At 39.9% G+C, this 19058-nt stretch overlaps 1 protein-coding gene across 6 annotated transcripts in view; it reads right to left on the bottom strand.

Annotated features, from left to right (window-relative positions):
- Positions 1–18706, bottom strand: part of sidt2 (SID1 transmembrane family, member 2) — a 37049-nt gene extending 18343 nt beyond the window's left edge. Inside the window, exons 1-14 of one of the 6 annotated variants that reach the window (XM_061783147.1) lie at positions 17994–18706; positions 17788–17909; positions 11084–11248; positions 9285–9330; positions 7992–8093; positions 7642–7725; positions 6753–6918; positions 6472–6565; positions 6236–6291; positions 6094–6120; positions 3584–3622; positions 3420–3497; positions 3242–3304; positions 2854–2972 (exon numbers count right to left, since the gene is read on the bottom strand). In XM_061783147.1, coding sequence (XP_061639131.1) covers positions 2854–2972; positions 3242–3304; positions 3420–3497; positions 3584–3622; positions 6094–6120; positions 6236–6291; positions 6472–6565; positions 6753–6918; positions 7642–7725; positions 7992–8093; positions 9285–9330; positions 11084–11248; positions 17788–17909; positions 17994–18224 — 1392 coding nt within the window. In that variant the 5' untranslated portion in view covers positions 18225–18706. The remainder of the gene's footprint in view (positions 1–2853; positions 2973–3241; positions 3305–3419; positions 3498–3583; positions 3623–6093; positions 6121–6235; positions 6292–6471; positions 6566–6752; positions 6919–7641; positions 7726–7991; positions 8094–9284; positions 9331–11083; positions 11249–17787; positions 17910–17993) is intronic. The other 5 variants (XM_061783143.1, XM_061783148.1, XM_061783144.1 and 2 more) reach the window with 5 other exon arrangements.
- Positions 18707–19058: the final 352 nt, after the last annotated feature.

Here is a 19058-nt window from a genome sequence, read left to right as displayed (position 1 = left end):
GTTGAGGAATGCTCATCAAACACCTGTTTGGAACATCCCATAGGTGAACAGGCTAATTGGGAACAGGTGGGTGCAGTGATTGGGTATAAAAGGAGATTCCCTGAATTGCTCATTCATTCACAAGCAAAGATGGGGTGAGGTTCACCTCTTTGTGAAAACGTGTGTGAGAAAATAGTCCCCAAGGGGGTCTGAATACTTTCCATACCCACTGTATAACGATTTACTTTTCTCATCTTGTTTACAGTTAGTGCTTTGTCTTTTGTCTTCTTTTCTGACTCCCCTCTAGAAACTTTCAACTCTGATTCTCAATAAATATCCATTGTAATAAATATCTAAGAAACCACAGCGGCAGCTTACAAACTCCGCTGTGACACTGTAAAACTGTCCCCCAAAAGGGATACAGATACTCCGTTCTGCTTGACCTAACAGTCGAACGGGACAAAAAAAGAAAAGAAAATGTCACTTGATGCTTTGAAAAAACCCAAGTAATCTATACATACAAAGAAAGAACAAATAAGATCAGAATTTGTGTGTCACAATGTGAAATGACGCAGGGGAAAAGTATTGAACATGCCAACTGGTATTTATACTTTGTACAAAAGCCTTTGTTTGGAATGACAGGTTCAAGGCGCCTCCTGTATGGAGAAACTAGTCGCATGCATTGCTGTGGTGTGATTTTGGCCCATTCCTCCACACAAGCAGATCAATTTGCCGCAGGGTATCATTCAAAACATTAACGGTGAGGTGTTCAGTTCATATTTGTCCGCTTTTGTGCCAGGAAGTGTCTCGGCGTATGAATCGCCTCTTTTGTTCTTTTCTTTGCATTGATTTCATCCTTCTAAACTGTGAGTTGATTTAAATCTTTTGTACCACTTCTCACTTACCACTTACCATGTTCCCCTCAATTTCTCACCAGCATCCCAGTTATCAAAGGTGTTGTAATCATCAAATAAAATGATGAAATCGCTCGTTTTAAACTTGCTAATTTCTGTCCTCAGAGTACTTCACGTTTACTTATCATAAAATCAGAGTGTCAGGCTGCTATGTTTGCTCGTATAATCTAATGGCTAAGGGTGCTGCGCATTAATTTGGAACAATCTAATGATTTTTGACAGGTACTAGAGACATTCGAAGGGTGTACATTATCAGCTGATAACGTTCGAAGGGTGGACATTATCATCTGATAATGTACAGATTATCAGATGATAATGTACACTGATGAAATTTGTTGAGCCAATCTGAATCAAGTATTGGCCAAGACCATGGTAAAATAATGTGTGCTATCACACAAACATTGAACCTGTGCTTCCAAGCACCTTTAAAAAAAAGCCTCTCTCTCTCTCAATATATACCAGTAGCTTTTTTTTTTTTTTTAGACAATTTTTTGTTTTAGAAAATAGAGCTGTTGTAGCTGTCTTGGAAACACAAATATTTTTCCATACAATAGATTCCATCCCATACTTCTACATATTTGGATATGTATGAAATCAAATTCCATACTTTTCTATACTTGTGTTGGAACCCTGAGTTGATAAAATTCATAAAAATTAGTGTTGGAAGCAACAAAATATTGTGTGACGGTCACAATTCAACCACGCCAGCGGCGGTGTGTGATCAATCACATTTGCACATGCAGAATCACAGAGAAATATATATCAGATTATCGTACGGATTAGAAAGAATACTGACACATTGGAAAAACTAGGAAATGCGAGCTGTCCGAAACATGTTTGCCGTTTTTTCAAAAGCTGATCCTGTATTATTTGTACGTACACAGAGTACAAACATAAACAAGTACAAAAATATTGATGAATCACAGATTTGTGCATCAAACGGGTGTACGTACGCACAGTTACTGAATGATGAAGCACAATGACTTTCAACACAAAATGACCTGGCCAAAGAGTCTCAGGCGTTACACACTGAAGGTGTTCCGCCTCTGATACGAACTCACAAACCTGCAAATGTGTGGGTCTAATTCAACCTCCCAACCCACGAAGGTACTTTACATCAGTGATTCCCAACCAGGGTGCCATGGCAGACTACTCTGCCATGAGCGATCATTAGGGGTGCCATGGAAAATGATCAAATTTCACTTAATTTGAAAATTATTATTTATTAATTTCAATTTACAATTATCTATAATCATTTATTTATGCCAGCAATGTATAGTGACATGCAGACAAATTAAATGCTCTTTCATTAGATGGCAGAAGGTACAATAAACATGTATCATCCTGTTGCTATTTATAAAACATAATTAAGTCATGGTATATCACCAGTACCAGATTTTAAACTAAGTAAATTTGTAAATTTAGATGAGATCATTACTTTAGTATTCATAATTTTTGTCACATTTTTGTTAGGTGGTGGGCCAAATGTAAAATCTCACACACACACACACACACACGCACACGATGAAGGAAATTTAGTCAAATGCCCATCCCTTGTCCAAATTATCTGTATTGAGGCTAGGCTTGCAAAGTGCCAGAAAAGTTTGAAATTTGGAGAGGATTAGGAAATGTATGTTGCCTATTTTAAAACTTTCCGTAATTTTATGGAACTGTATACCCACTTGATCGTATACAAACAACCAACAAGGCTGAACATTTTGTTTTGCTTTCAGCAGACGCAGAAAATAATATAGATTTCAAAGTTTGGACTGTGATTTACTTTAGCTTTGAAAAGCAGTTTAATCAAGTTCTTAAGTTGAACAAAAACACTTAATGACCATAACCATATTGTCTTACGGGTCGTTTTAGCCAAGATGCTGCACTGAGTTCCTTTTAATTCACAGCTTGCCAACTTCAAAAATGTACTGAATATTGTAACACTCGTTGAGACAAGGCTTACCTTGGTGCGAACAATGTTTTTGTCTGAGTTGATGTCATCCAGTGTGTCATAGTCATCTTCCTCTATGGAGCTCAATGACTCCTGTCTGCTTCTTCCAACATTTTTCCAAACAGATCGCTCTGATGGAAAGGAAAAGGGGTTTTAGTTTACAAAGGTTTTTCTTCAGACGGGCAATGGATTCAAGACAAGGGAGTTTCCAAATATGCCACAAATTTAAAAATTTCCCCCAAACATAAATACTGATTGCCAGCACATTGAATCTTAAACTGCCATTTATTTCAGTTTCGCCTGATTAGGAGATTCGTGTCTCAGTCTCAGCAACAGACATTGATTGACATTACGGCGATTAGCTTTGGCTGATTGGGCCAACTATGTTGCAGAGTGTCACCAATGCAGATGGCTGTATGGTGCAGTTGATTGAGGATAGGTCGCCGTTTAAAAGGCTCCCTTCCTGATGAATAGACACATACAGGAATGCAGTGAGGGAGCAAAGCATCAAGTAAGGAGTTGCTACAGTCCGCGTGTGATACAGAGATGAGGGCGTTCGGTAACAATATTGTCCATACCCATGTAGTTGTCAGCTGAAGTGGCACTGTCTACTGAGGGGGCGCTGTCAGTGATTGCTTCTGAACTGATTGTGCTCTCTGTTGGATGGAAAGATAGTAACTCAGTTCACAAAACAAAAAACAAACAAAAAAACAGAAATAAAACCAAAGAAAGTAAAACTCACCAAGGGAGCCATATTCATTTGGTGTAGCTGCAATTTGGCCTGTAGATGTTGACAAAAAAAGTAAGTAGTAAGTGAAAAGTAAGACCACAGAGTTTATTAAAACCTACCCTCTGTTATTGACTGAAAAACTCACCTATTTGCTATTTTTCTGTTCATGACAAAGCTGTGTGTAATCTAAAAATTGTGCTTTGGCACAATCTTGTGACATCTTGGTGCCAATCAACTATGCTGAAGCAAGGCTCCCACTCCATCCTCTTCAACCAACTCTCCGACCACCTCAGCCCCACCGGTAATGCTCTCACCTAGTTTTAGTCATATCTCACCAACAGGACCCAGTTTGTAATAATAAACAGCTCCAGCTCAGCACGTCCCTGCCGAGGTGTGCCACAAGGGTCTGTCCTTGGGCCCCTCCTCTTCACCATCTACATGCTCCCCCTCAGTCAGATTATTCACTTTTACAGACTAAATTTCTACTGTTACGCTGACAATACTCGGCTCTATTTCAGCACTACTCCATTCACTGAGCTGCCCCCGGTCTCTAGTCAATTGCCTACAAAAAAATTAAATAATGGATGTCATCAAAGCTACTAAAATTCCACACCAAGAAAACAGAGCTTAGGGTTCTGGCACCCACATCAGCCTATCATCCATCCCGTTGCTTGATTGATATACATATATAATCGATGATACCTGAATTTTTCGGACACTTAGGTCACGCACATGCGCAAACAACGCTGCTAAAAGGTAACCGCAGATGCGCAAACAACGGCGGCAAGTGTGTCAAAACTAACAAGCTAGTCAGTGAGTTAACTCCAATTTTCATCCCTCGGTGTTTTCTCTTAAACTTAAGAAAAAAAATGTACGTTGTTAATTATGTTGTGTTGTGCAAGATTGGCTCATGTGGTGATGCAAGGTACATCAACATACATTGGTGCTGAGCTGTGTCGGCGGCCCAGAATTTTAGCTCACTGGTAGCGCTCTGCACTCTCAAACCGGAGACATGGTCGACCCCCCCCCCCCCCCCCCAAAAAAAAAGCTAGAACGCCGGAGGTTGGCTGCTTGAAAAGTAGATCTTGGGGCAAAAAGGTTTGGGCACCCCTGCTTTACACGATCAGGATTTTTGGGGCCGATCACAGAGTTTAAAAAAACGATATGGAGCAAGGTGTCTTTTTAAACGACTTGTTCATTTAGTGTATATACTTGTGTACTTAATTGCTCCGACCCGCAGCACCTCAACGCGAAAATACAAAAGACCAATGCAACAAATACCACACTGGCTGATCTGATGAGCAAAAATGTTGCTTAAATGTAAGAGTAGCAATAGAGGATGTCTGCTCCAGAGGTGGGTCCAAACATTGTCCTCAAGTAAGAGTACTATTACTTGACAATAATGTGACTCAAGTAAAACTAAGGGTGTGATTCCAAGCGGCAGGCGGGTGTGATTCCAAATATGGTCATCTTCCGGGAGCACCCAGGGAGGGGCTAATTCCACGCCCAGAGAATTAAACCTTGATAAACTGAGATCCAGGGGTTTCGGGGGCTTTTTCGAACACTAAGGCTTGTTCAATAAATCGAATTAGCCCAAACGCCAAGTGTCTCGAAGTCTTCATTCATTCCTGCCCAACGGAAGCCGGAGTTCTCCTGGGTGACCTCCGACTCAGAACCACAGGCGAAAAAGATCCACCTCACAATTTACTGCACGGTGTTTTCTCAAGTTATAAGTGGCCTGAGACATCCACATTTGGGCAGACAGTGCCAGACAAACACTACAATACATGAAAGCTGTTGTTTTTGTTCGTCTAAATGTAAACACGAGTAGCACGGCGTTGCCTTCATGGTAATGACGACCATCCCAACATAGCCCCCCATGTATGCGCGACGATCAGCAGGCCTTATCTAGTCTGAATACCTATGTCCGGGAAGCCCAATGGAAGACGTGAGGTCATGTGACTTTCGTGTGTCGTTTGATTGGTGAACTAGACTTAAACGTCACTAGCGCTCATATTGGAGTGATGCAAACAGCGCCCGATGGGTAAGTCGAAGTCGTCGTCTCGCGCACAAAATAGTTGATAAATAAGCAATAATTGAGAAAAGCAGCGAGCGACATTTAGATCATTGTAAAGGAGTAAAAGTACCATGACTTATTTACAGCAGAGGTTTTTTTCTGGTCTTGTCAACTCCTGGGACTTCGAGCGCACAGGTGGAACCTCAGGCCGCATATTAGTCCGTCGCAGAGTAATATTCACTATAATATCTGTGTGTGGATGGTGGATGCGTGGAATGGCTCTAGCTGCCAGCGTTCAAGGAGTACGAAACAGCCTATGACGTCAGCGACCCCCCCCCCCAGGAAAAACTCATCGGATCTGTACGATTCACGTAAATGGCCTCTTTTGAGTTCAAAGCGGCGAATTCCGCTGAAACGCAACTGATTTGCTTGTATGATTCTTGAAATCATCCATATTATCAACAATATGAAGACAAACATGTATGGAGTAACTGTGTGTTTATACCATCTCCGTTTTTCCCAAGCAGAGAAGCTAAAGCACGTGAGCAGACAGGAAAGAGAATAAAAGACAGATTGTAGAGTTAATACAAATTCCCCAACCCCTCATGTGAACCCTTTAAAAGGCTGGTCCATTAGAGCTGTTTTACCTGTCTCAGCGGGTGATGTGTCATCAATATTCTGAAACAGTTCTCTCCTCTTGGCTCTGCACCAACAAAGAGGGAGAGAGAGAGAGAGAGAGAGGAAAATTAGTAAAACTAGTCTAGTGCTCTAACCTGCACTACTGAGCATTTGCAACCCGTGGCATAGTCAAAGCGAAATATTGTGAAAGCTGTTTACAATTGGACTCAACCTTAACTTTCCAGCGATAATGTCAAAATCTTACCTTTTCTTCTCCAGACAGGCCACCAGCAGAGTGAGCAGGTAAAAAGAGAGGAATATACCGAGACAGAACAGCATGCCCATCACATACACCTCCGCTGTGCAAAGTGTATACAGATACATTGTTAATAGTGATTACATCTTTGGCCATTTTTAATCAACCGTCATCATTTTGAAGTTCTGGATATGTGAGATGCACAATGCAAATGAATGGTAATATGAAATCAAATGAAAAGATATTGAAATACATCCACAGTATGTCACATTTACACAAATGTAGCTTACACTTTATAGCAGGAGAGACCACAACATTAAGGGTTTTGCTGCGGTTACCAGCGTCAATCAGCTCATCTGGCCGCAGTGGGTAGAAGCGCAGTGGACCGCCACACGCCTCATCCTCTGTTTTTACCACTACCACCACATAAAAACTGTTGCTGGGGAAATCTTTTCTCTGGATAATGGGGTTGGGGGAGAAAAACAGATTGATGAGACACACATGCTAGCTCGAGGTTCTGTCGAAATATTTCCAATATGTTATGGATTAGGGTTGCAAAGGGGTAGAAACTTTCCAGTAAATTTCCATAAGGTTTCCGGAACATTTCAATGGAAGGTTAAACTGGTCAACTTTGGAAATATTCCAAAATGGAAGCTTTCTAAGGGAATTTATAGGTTTTAACAGGGAATTCAGGGTAATTTAACAGAGATTTATCACATTCAAGCATATATTTAAACATTTACTTTGTAATAGGCAAACATCTATGTAAAAACATGCAAACATTTATTTTGCACTTTACTCAACCAGCTGCATTTCTGAAGCTTGGTTTTACCTCAAATGTTGGCTCCCAACACACACACACACACACACACACAAAACTAGCACATGCTTGTAATTCAAAACACTCAAAAACAAAAGTGGGGCCCTTATAAATCAAAGTACCACTGTACTTGCATGAAAACTGGTTGTTTTACTAAAGATTATGCTAACATATAGTTGACCCAACTAAATTCTCGATTGAGAGCCAACCTCCAATTTATTAAATTCCTGGTTTATTCACATTTATTCCTATAAATTCCTGTTAATACCTATTAATTCTCATGGAAAGGTTCCAATTTTCAAAATTCCCATAATTTTGCAACCCTATTCTGGAATAGGGCTACATATTTGAAGGACTACCTGTACTGTGATAGCACCTTTTTTCGTCATAGTCTGATACATCCCAATGAAGGCCACATTATTGTCGAGGTCATAGACGGGGCACTGAAAACAGAAAGATACAGTATAACAAGGAAGCCTCTGTCGGATGATTAGAGGGAATATGCAACAGGAGGAACTAAAACAGGGGGTGAAGAGAATATAGATCAAAACAATTACCTTAGAAACCCTTGAGAAAGTTGCAAAATTGAGAATTCATTGTTGCCTTAACATAAACAATAGTTGCTCGTGTGGTATCATAGTGTTACCGCATGCCAAAACCATGAAGCTTAAGGCCCCTAAGGATCGCACAAGAGGTGGAGAAAATGTACCTGGATGTCCTGGATGGACATAACAGAGCAGGGAAAGGTCATGTCTGAGCTGACCTTTACAATCACAGTGTCCACCCCTTCAGGAAATACATACTTGAAGTACTGAAAGAGGAGATAAGTAGTTAAGGAAAGGGACCTTTTTTTTTTTTTTTTTTTTTTTTAATTATGGATGTAATATTCTGTTTTCTGAGATTAGAGCAACCATTTATTTCTATCTACTTCATGTATCTCTCATGACCTGGAACAAAGTCAATAAGTACTTTGAATAACTAAAGCACCGGGTTACAATTTGGCATATACATAACGGATCCCGATATAACAGATATCAGATGAAACGGACAGTCGAGACCCAACAATGTGTCCAAAAATAGTTTCCATTTCTCACTTAAACTGCCGTTGACAAAGTCTGTTAGGTCCAGAATTGGCCACTGCTGTTTAGTAGCGCTGTGGTGCAATGCAGGCAGAGAACAGGACTGACATATTTCCGGGTCAAAGATGTACTGTACAATATGACTACAGCAAATTTCATTAGACGTGCCTCCAATGCCTATATGGCGGCCATGTTGAATGTGGCGGATTGACGTGTCGGCCATGGTGATGATGGTTATACTGTATCTATTGTGCATAGAGCACTGCGCAGAAAGAGAGCAGCATGGCGGCAGTGTTAACTCTGAGCAATACATGAGTCTCTGGGATCTGGAAAATGCCAATTTATCCATTTTATCTCATCTATGGCAACAGACTATGGAACTAGGAAGCAGACCAATTCCCTGCGCCTCATGAAAGCGACTCACTTATGATGAGTACGTCAATAATGTCACCATGACCAAGCACACCAGTGTGGTAAGTTTGAATCAAATTAAAAAGAATTCAAACATTTTCAAGCTTTTTTATATTTATTTAGAATACCGTTGTATTGTACTGGGCATTTTAGGCCATGAAAAAAAACCTACACAATGATAATTTTGTACTGTACAGTAATATGGGTGCATATGGCCACAAATGAAGGTGCTTCAATGTAACGGATAATCGGCGATAACGGACCACCTCCTCCCGCCCCTATAAATCCATTATATCGAGGTTTCACTGTACATCTATCTTGAATCATAATGTTTTTGCGGAAGGTGCAACAAAGGGCCAACTGAAACATCAGCACACATTTTGAGTCACATGTTCAAACAAGTATCACTTCCTGTTATTGTGTAAAATGAAATCTTCCTGCATCCTTTTGCTGAAACTGTACTTCCTTAACTGTTTCTCTTTTCTCGTAATTTCAACCAATGCCTTGTATACCTGAGGTTGGGACGGCGATGCAGTAAAGCTGAATGTCGTGTCTGTCCTGGAATAAAAGTGAAAATAAGTCAGATAAATCAATGGCTGCTCAGACCTCAGGCCATGTTTCCAACAAGCAGTACAGTTTCAGTACAGTTCGGCACGGTAAACCCTGATGCGTTTCCACCAGGCCCCCGCGGAGAATTTTTTTTATTTTAACAAAAATTAAGCAATTTGGAAGACTCTGAAGAGTACAATAAGGCAAAATACACAATTTTCTTCAAGCAGAAAAACATTTATTTACGGCACTCAAGTACATGTTGATGTACACATTTAGGATTAAAATTAAATTTGCCTCATTTCTTTGCTTTTTTGTTTTGGCCTCTGATGGAAATTTTTTTATATATTATCGCATAAAAACACATTGTTGTAACTGCATTAAGATCATAGCGCCCTTGTTCACTGGAAACAAGAGCAGTTTGGAAAAGTACTACAATGCACATTCCACAAGGCACAAACCCCCACACCTCCAGGCACTGACCACATCTTGATAACAAACAATTCCTTAAAAGGTCATGGAATGTGATAGCACCTACTCAAGCTTAATAAAAAGAGCACAAGGGAGGCAGACGTCAGAAGATTTCAGATCGCTGAGAGAGCAACTGCTTCTCCTTTTGCCGCAAAAGATAAGTACTGGCTCAGGTTGTGTTTGGTGTGTCTCCTGTCTCCTTTTGGTGCATGCTAAATTGAGAATATCTGCCTCCAACTTGAGCCAGGCCCATCTCCACCTGCACCTTAAACTTGTGCCACATGAATAGCATCCTCCTCTTTCATTCTGGAAAAGAATTGACTAACATCATTGTCTGTTTCACTTCATTTTTCACCAATTTTACCAACTTCAAAGGCTAATCCCAAATGCAGCCTCCGGGAAAATATTAAGTACAGTATTTTTCCGTTTTTATTGGCCATTTCGGAATTTCTTTTCATTCTGTGTTGTGACATAATCCCTAACATCGTTCCGTCGCTTAATACGTTTAACTTTAAAATCCGTAAACTAATTAGATAATTGTCAGCGCGTTTCCCAATTAATACAAGATGTACTACCGGATCAGCTCTTGTCACCAATGTTACGTGTGCTTTGCGGTTCCGCTGGGACCACAACCCACAGCACCTCAATGCGAATATACAAAAGACCAGGGCAACAAATACGACACTGGCTGATCTGATGAGCAAAAATTTTGCTTAAACGTAAGAGTAGCAATCGAGGATGTCCGCTCCAGAGATGGGTAGAGTAGCCAAATACTGTACTCAAGTAATACTGTTACTTGACACTAATGTGACTCAAGTAAAAAGTAGTCCTCCCAAAAATTACTTGAGTAAGAGTAAAAAGTACACAGTGAAATAATTACTCAAATACCAAACTTCAGATTTTTTTTAACCACAGCATGAACATCAATAAAATAAAAATAAAATAAAATGTGAATGTGCAAATTCTGATATTAGTGTGTGTGTGTGTGTGTGTGTGTGTGTGCACAGCCAAAACTACAACAAAACATCTACAATTTACTGCAAGGTGTTTTCTCAAGTTATAGGTAGGCTGAAATATCCACGTTTGGGCAGACAGTGCCAGACAAATACTACAAACACACCTGCACGTAACCATGCACACAGCACATTTTTAGAGCCACCCTGCTGTATTGTGTACTTTAAAGAAAGGAGGACAGTCCTGAATCAAACTATACAGCTTGGTGGAAACAGGACTGTACTGAACATCGCATACTGTATAATATGTAATTATGGTATATAAAGGTGTCACTTACTGCAACGTGAAGCTCTCAACACGGCTGACCCTAAGCTGGTAGTTTGTACCCTGGCTGGAAAGTGTAGACACATCCACAAAGAAGTACTGGGTCTCTGAAGCAGCCCGGGTTGGAGGCTGACATAATGTGCGGCCTAAATGATTGTATGGGTACTTCCTCTGGTACCTGGAGAGAGTACAGATGTACAGTATTCATGCATGTCAGAATTCTTACATAAAATGTTTCTATTTTTCCATTCAACTACTATTACTGTATATGTACGAGAATTTCTTTGTATCAAAACCTAATAAAGGGGGACCCTGGATTACGATGGTCTTGACCAATAATGTTTAGTGACTACGAACAGTGCGCAACAAACAAGTTAGTGCCACTTCCAGTACACAAGCATACTGTAGAAGTAAAGGTAAGAAATTGTTGTCTTTTGGTTATCGTTCTTCAATTGATTATTTGTGACTGATTATCGATGACTTGACTCCTGCTTTAGTATAGATTTGTTTAGTAGTCCTGATAAATATACCATAAATTACAAGAAAACACATAATACACACATGCACACATAGCCACAAGGTGGTGTTCAATCACATTCCCCTTTGCTCTAAAAAAGGAAAAGTGCTCTTTCTGCTGCAGCCCTTTTTTTTCTTCATTCATCAATATAAAAAAAATACCCTTTGCCATCAATTTTACCCAGTGTTTTGAAATCTGAAGGATATTTATTTGAGTCCTTGGGAAAACTGTACATATGCTCCCACCTTGTACCCAGACCACCTGCTTCTCCTTCTAAAACCCCAATTTAAACAGGGGTGTGTTGACTTTTTATATCCACTGCAGCCTCCATTAACCTCCTTTGTTAAATTGTACTTATTGACTGTGCCAATTGCCTTAACAGAAAGAAATACAAAAGTTAAATGTTTCTTCTTAATTGTATGAATAATTATGGTACTGGTTGCCCTTTTTTTTTTTTTTTGACGAGGACATGCCCCCAAAAATGTCTATGCATATGCCTGTAATACATTATATATACAGTGCCACCAGAAAGTATTCACATTTTCCACATTTCACTGTTAGATTTATTCTAAAGCTGATTTGTGTATAGTTTTCTTCAAAAGAATCGACATAAAATATCCCATAATGACAAAGTAAAAACATATTTTCAGACAAAATATTTTAAAAAAAATTAAACATTCAAAATATTTAAAAAAAATGTAAACATTCAAAATATTTAAAAAAAATGTAAACATTCAAAACATTTAAACATTCAAACATAAGTAAGTATACATAAGTATTCACGCCCTTTGCTATCACGCTCTAACTAAAGCTCAGGTGCATCTAATTTCCACTGATCACCCTTGAGATGCTTCTACAACTTCAATGGACTCTACCTGTGGTAAATTTAGTTGATTGAACATCATTTGTAATGGCACACATTTGTTGATATAAGGTCTCATAGTTGGCAGCGCATATCAGAGCAGAAACCAAGGAATGAAGTCTAAGGAATTGTCTGCACACCTCTGAGACCGAAATGTGTCAAGGTACAAATCTGGGGAAGGATACAAAAGAATTTCAGCAGCATTGAAGGTCCCGAAAAGCACTGTGGTCTCAATTATTCGGAAATGGAAGAAGTTTGGAACCACCGGGACCATTCCTAGATCTGGCTGTCCGACCATGCTGAGTAACCGGGGAAGAAGGGCCTTGGTCAGAGAGGTGAACAAGAAGCCTATGGTCACTAAGGCGGAGCTCAAATGTTCCCTTGCGGAGACAGGAGAACCATCCAGAAGGTCAACCATTGCTAACGCACTCCATCAATCAGGCCTTTATGTTAGAGTGGCCAGACGGAAGCCACTTTTCAAATTCTCTGGTCTGATGAAACCAAAATAGAACCCTTTGGCCTGAATTGCTAGCGTCATATCTGGAGAAGAGGGACTGCTCATCACCTGGCTAAGACCATCCCTACTGTGAAGCATGGTGGTGGCAGCATCATGCTGTGGGGCTGTTTATCTGCTGCAGAAACAGGGCGACTAGGCCACATAGAGGGTAAGCTGACAGCTGCCAAATATAGACAAATTATTCAAGAGAACTTGCTCAAGAGTGCTCTGGAACTCAGACAAGGGCGTCGATTCACCTTCCAACACGACAATGACCCAAAGCACAGAGCCAAGATAAAGGAATGGCTTCAGGAGCAGACTGTAAATGTCCTTGAGTGGCTCAGCCAAAGCCCGGACTTCAATCCAATCGAACAGCTCTGGAAAGACCTAAAAATGGCTGTCCAACCAACCTGACTGACCTTGAGAAGATCTACAAAGAAGAATAGGAGAAAATGCACCAAAACAAGTGTGCCAAGCACGTAGAGACATACCCAAGAAGACTTGAGGCTGTGATTACTGCCAAAGCTGCTTCAACAAAATATTAAGCCAAGGGTGTGAATACTTATCTACCTATTATGTTTAAATGTTTAGATTTTCAATACATTTGCACAACTGTCTGAAAATATGTTTTTACTTTGTCATTATGGGCTGACGGGATATTTTATGTAGATTTTTTAAATAAAACTATGCTCAAATCAGCTTTAGAATAAGTCTCTAACAGCAAAATGTGGAAAAAGTGAAGGGGTGTGAATACTTTCTGTATACACACATATACACACACACACACACACACACACAGTGAAAAACAATTCATTATATAAGACAAGTAAAAGGTATAAGAAAGCCACACCACCCCAGCAAGCTTTCCCATTACAAATCATCACAAAACCCAGGGACCATTAATGCTGCCATGTTTGAGTTCTTGATGTGAGGTTTTTTTGGTTATGTCAAGAATGTTTCAAATTCAGTGCTGGTTTTTAGTCCATTTTGAAGTTTGTCTGTTCCACTGAATGAGAACGGTATGAAAGAGTTGTCTATCTTCGGATTGTTGTTTTTTCGGGGTACTGCACACTCCGCTTTGGCTGTCGATCGGGTTAACAATAAACTACCTTGTGTTCCGATTTATGCAAAATATTGGGTTACGTTGATGTCATAGGAACAAAACCCCTTCCTGAACAGAAAAACCTTTGTACATAGCTTAATATCACGGGTGATTTTATGAAAGAGTAAAGTAAAAAAAAAGATGGCTTGTAACATGTTGAGGTAAACAACACAATGAATTGCTAAACAGTTTTTTAGGACTGATTTTAAAGAGTTAGGTGACTTTACTGGTCATGTGTTTTTAATAACCTTTGATCAGCTCCAGGATTCATGTTCTACAATGTGGATAAGTCCTTCACACAAAACACATACATAAATAACTTTCCCATGCTCATGACAAGGAGATCGGTTCACAGTAATCTTTGATCTAAAAAAGTCAAAGTCCAAAGGTTCATTACGACATGCAACATGATGATGTCTAGCCCAGGGCCGAGACGAAGGCAAAGTCACTGTGCTGTTGCACAACTCCAGGGTGTGTGAGACAAATGCCTAATGGACATTTTGCAAATGGCCTGTACTTCTAACCCCTTGTGAAAACCCACCTGATTATTAAAAACCTTCTTCATAAACCCTTTACTGTATACATTTTAGTTTAGTGAATTAGTGAAAGTGCTTGTACTCATTAGGTTTTGTGGATGGTTGCAGCCAATCGTAGGGTATATATATACTGTAGATGAGCAAGTATTCCCACTTACATTCACACCGATGAATTATTTATTTTATTTACTAGTCTTCAATTAATCTGCCAAGCACGTTTTGGGAATGCGGGGAGGAAGAATGTACTTTGATATGGTTTATTAGATTATTTTTTACGTGTACATTTAATTACCACAATATTATTATTACCTTTCTTTGCGGTTTGGCAGGGAGAAATCGCAGGCTTGTACTGCTTATAGTGAGAGATGTGAAGTAGCTAGTGGTCCCTTCTTTTCGCTATAAAGGGCATTAAATTATCAAAACAAGTAGTTTACCTGTGTCCCTGGCTTATGTGTAGTCATCGTTGTAGTAATGTTCAACGTAAATCTATGACTCACAAAGCATTATATTACAGCAAGATGTTCTACATCAAAATGTAACATTGAACTTGTACCCATGTTAAAGAAAACATTATTTGAGTCATAATGCTTATGTATAGATGAGTGTTGCAGGGCTGCAAAATAATGTATAGATGAGTGTTGCAGGGCTGAAAAATAAGTGCCAAATAAAGTGTTTCGTGAGTTCTTCTACAACCCCAATTCCAATGAAGTTGGGACGTTGTGTTAAACATAAATAAAAACAGAATACAATGATTTTCAAATCATGTTCAACCTATATTTAATTGAATACACGACAAAGACAAGATATTTTATGTTCAAACTGATAAACGTTTATTGTTTTTCCGCAAATAATCATTAACTTAAAATTTTATGGCTGCAACACGTTCCAAAAAAGCTGGGACAGGGGACAAAAGAGACAGAGAAAGTTGAGGAATGCTCATCAAACACCTGTTTGGAACATCCCACAGGTGAACAGGCTAATTGGGAACAGGTGGGTGCCATGATTGGGTATAAAAGGAGCTTCCCTGAATTGCTCAGTCATTCACAAGCAAAGATGGGGCGAGGTTCACCTCTTTGTCAACAAGTGCGTGAGAAAATAGTCAAATAGTGTAAGGACAATGTTCCTCAACGTACAACTGCAAAGAATTTAGGGATTTCATCATCTACGGTCCAGATCATCATAAAAGGTTCAGAGAATCTGGAGAAATCACTGCATGTAAGCGGCAAGGCCGGAAACCAACATTGAATGCCCGTGACCTTCGATCCCTCAGACGGCACTACATCAAAAACCGACATCAATGTGTCAAGGATATCACCGCATGGACTCAGGAACACTTCAGAAAACCAATGTCAGTAAATACAGTTCGGCACTACATCCGTAAGTGCAACTTGAAACTCTACTATGCAAAGCAAAAGCCATTTATCAACAACTGTACATATATGCTGTTATATTGGAATCAAAGTGTAGGCTACACCTTTATCATTGCCTGTAGGTGGAGCTGGCATATTAGAATGAAAGTGTACACCTTTCTCATAACCTCGAGGTGGCAGTGGCATATTGAAATGAACGTGTACCACGTCTTCATAACCTCTAGATGGCAGCATACATTTATAAAATGGGGGAAAAAAATCATTTTCCCCTATACCTACGTATAATGCGCACCATTGATTTTTGACTTTTTTGGGGGGGGGGGGGGGGGTGCGGGAATTCAACTTATAGACGGAAATTACAGTAGTTCTTAAATTCCAGAAATTCTTCAATAAGCAATGATAACCCTCCCCCCAAAAAAATTTTAAACTGAAAAAAACAAAAAGAAATGAGAAAAGGTGCATATGCGGGTGGCAAACCCGCATAATAATAATAATAATACAATTTAAAAGATTAATTTAAACTACCTTGAACACTGGAAAAACAGCATTCGCTGCTTGTCCCCACTTCCTAAAATGAGACCTTACCCTAAAATATAATTCAAATCCTTTAGAAATTTTACATATTTGTTACTCCTTCTCCCAACTACATAACACATTACACCCTCTGAAAGATTTGGAATACTCTGTCACATGGTCGACAGGAAGTTGCATCATTAGATCCTCTGCAGCTCATAGGAATACCAAAAATAAGTTGATGATTTTTTTTTTTTTTGTTGATATTTCAACAATGACTGGGGAGGGATTAAAATCTCGGCACAGTCCTGTTACCTAAATTATCATTTTAATGTTGATCACACCCAAGCTTGATTACCTCCAGACCTGTTCAATCAAGAAATAACTTAAACAGAATCTTTCCTGACAAACTCAAGTCAAACAAAAGATCAAAAAAAGGTGTAACAAAATGACACGATCCAAAGAAACTCCAGAATAATCGAGACAAAAAGTAATTGACATCTATAACTCTGAAAAGGGTTACAAAAGCCGTTTCTAAAGTTTTAGGATTCCAGTGAACCATAGGGAGAGCCATTATTCTCACATGGAGAAAACATGGAACAGTGGTGAACCTTCCCATGAGTGGCCAGCCTACAAAGATTACCCCAAGAGAACAGCAATGAGTCATCCAGGAGTCTACAAAATAACTCAGGACAACTTATGAATAACTGTTGGCCTCCCTTGCCTCAGTTAAGGTCAGCGGGCATGACACAACAATAAGAAAGAAACTGGGAAAAAAATTGCATCCATGGCAGAGTTCCAAGGCAAAAACCACTGTGGACCAAAAAGAACAAACATTTTACTGGCTCCTGGTCAAATTTAGAATTTGATTCAAGCTCCTCCTTTACACCTTTAAGGCCATCCACAACCTTGCCACTTCATACTTGTCTGACCTCCTCCACATCACCACCCCAGTCCACAACCTCAGATCCTCCTCCTACATCCACCTGCCCATCCCAGCACCATATGGAGCTGAGCTCCCGATGACCGGCTCTGCTCCCCAACTCTGGAACTCATTGGCACCAGACCTCCGCAACTCATTTTCTTTCACCACTTTTAAATCCAAACTCAATACCCACTTATTTAAGATAACCTACTCATTGTAATTGCACATATTTTATGTTTAATTTCGTATAATTCTGTTTTTGTTGTTTTATGGATGTCAGTGTCCTTAAGGGCCACATAGGCGCTTGCAAATCTATTATTATTATCATCATCATTACTGTTATTATTGTGTATTTCAGGTACGCAATTATAAGATATAAAGAGATCCATCACTCACAGGCCTCTGAGGATGAGAGGGACCTGGAAAGAGAGCACGGCTTGCTTCTGTCGTATCACAAACAGGATAGGACTCTGGAGGTTCTGCGACAGCACGTCCACGGACACACGCACTCCTTCCGTCTGAGGACCGAACACAAACAATGACATGAGGCATATCACCTACTTACTGACATATAAAACCAAATCTGGACGGCGCTCTCCTACCTTGGTTCGGGAGACGGTGTGATTGAAAGCATAGATAGTTTGATTTTCACTCGTAACTGTATCGTTATAGCTAACATCGAATTCGCCATCTTTCTGAATCACGTTTTTGGTCTCCCCCAGAGCACCGCTGACGCAAGCCAACAGGGCCACAAAAAAACACAACAGGACTCCAGCAGCAGCACCTTCAAAAGTGTTTTTATATCGAGATTTCCAATGACTCCCGAACAGCATTTTGTCTCTCAACTTCGTCCTTGAATGAGTGACAAGAGCCCAGTTCTGTCATTAAACAGTGTCACTACAGCCCATTCTTTTGAGTCTAAGTAAACAGGTTGACTGTCAAAACTGTGTCAGGTCCAGTCTTGACCCCAAATAACAACTGCTGGCATCACCCGAGACACACTCCAGGTTGTCCGCTGTACTGTGAAGTCACAAGTTCTGAGACAGCAACAAAACAGGCGAATCCTGGCAGGCGGCTACGTAATTGTACTATTGTTACATGGTTGGCTAGCTAGCACAAGCAGCTCCATGTTTGGATCTCGAAATCGGGTACCAGGACGTCGTTTGGGTAGTAGGCCAGGTCGCAGCTTTTTAAGTCGGAGTGGTGAGTCCAAGTGAGTTGGCGTCGCCGCGGGTTCATTGGAGTGATTCTGTGGTCGTAGTTAGCGGAAGCGTTCCTTGCCTTTTCTACATTGGAATACAAATACTTCACTGTGTAAATCAATAGCGCCCTCCCCAGGACACAACCTTACTATTCATCTTTATTCAAAACAAACCCGATTGAAAAGCAAATATGATACTGCACAATTTACATGATATTACGTGATGTATATATAAAATAATTAATACGGTTTTACATCCAATACATGAATGTGTATACATATCTATCATTTACCTTTTATAAACTTAGTGTTGAAATTCCTCGCGTCGATATTGTGAGAGGGAGGTTCGGGGTTTGAATTTCTGTTCAGGCCCTCCTGTGTGTAGTTTGCTTGTTGTTATGCAAAACTGTATCTGCAATATTTTCAATACATTACTCACTAGATTTGGTTTGGAATCCATCAGTTG

Source organism: Phyllopteryx taeniolatus, chromosome 8 (genome assembly GCF_024500385.1).
Source record: "Phyllopteryx taeniolatus isolate TA_2022b chromosome 8, UOR_Ptae_1.2, whole genome shotgun sequence".
In the NCBI taxonomy this organism is placed as follows: Eukaryota; Metazoa; Chordata; class Actinopteri; order Syngnathiformes; family Syngnathidae; genus Phyllopteryx; species Phyllopteryx taeniolatus.
The sequence above is the reverse complement of the archived record's forward strand: the minus strand, read 5'-3'. Positions and strand labels throughout refer to the sequence as shown.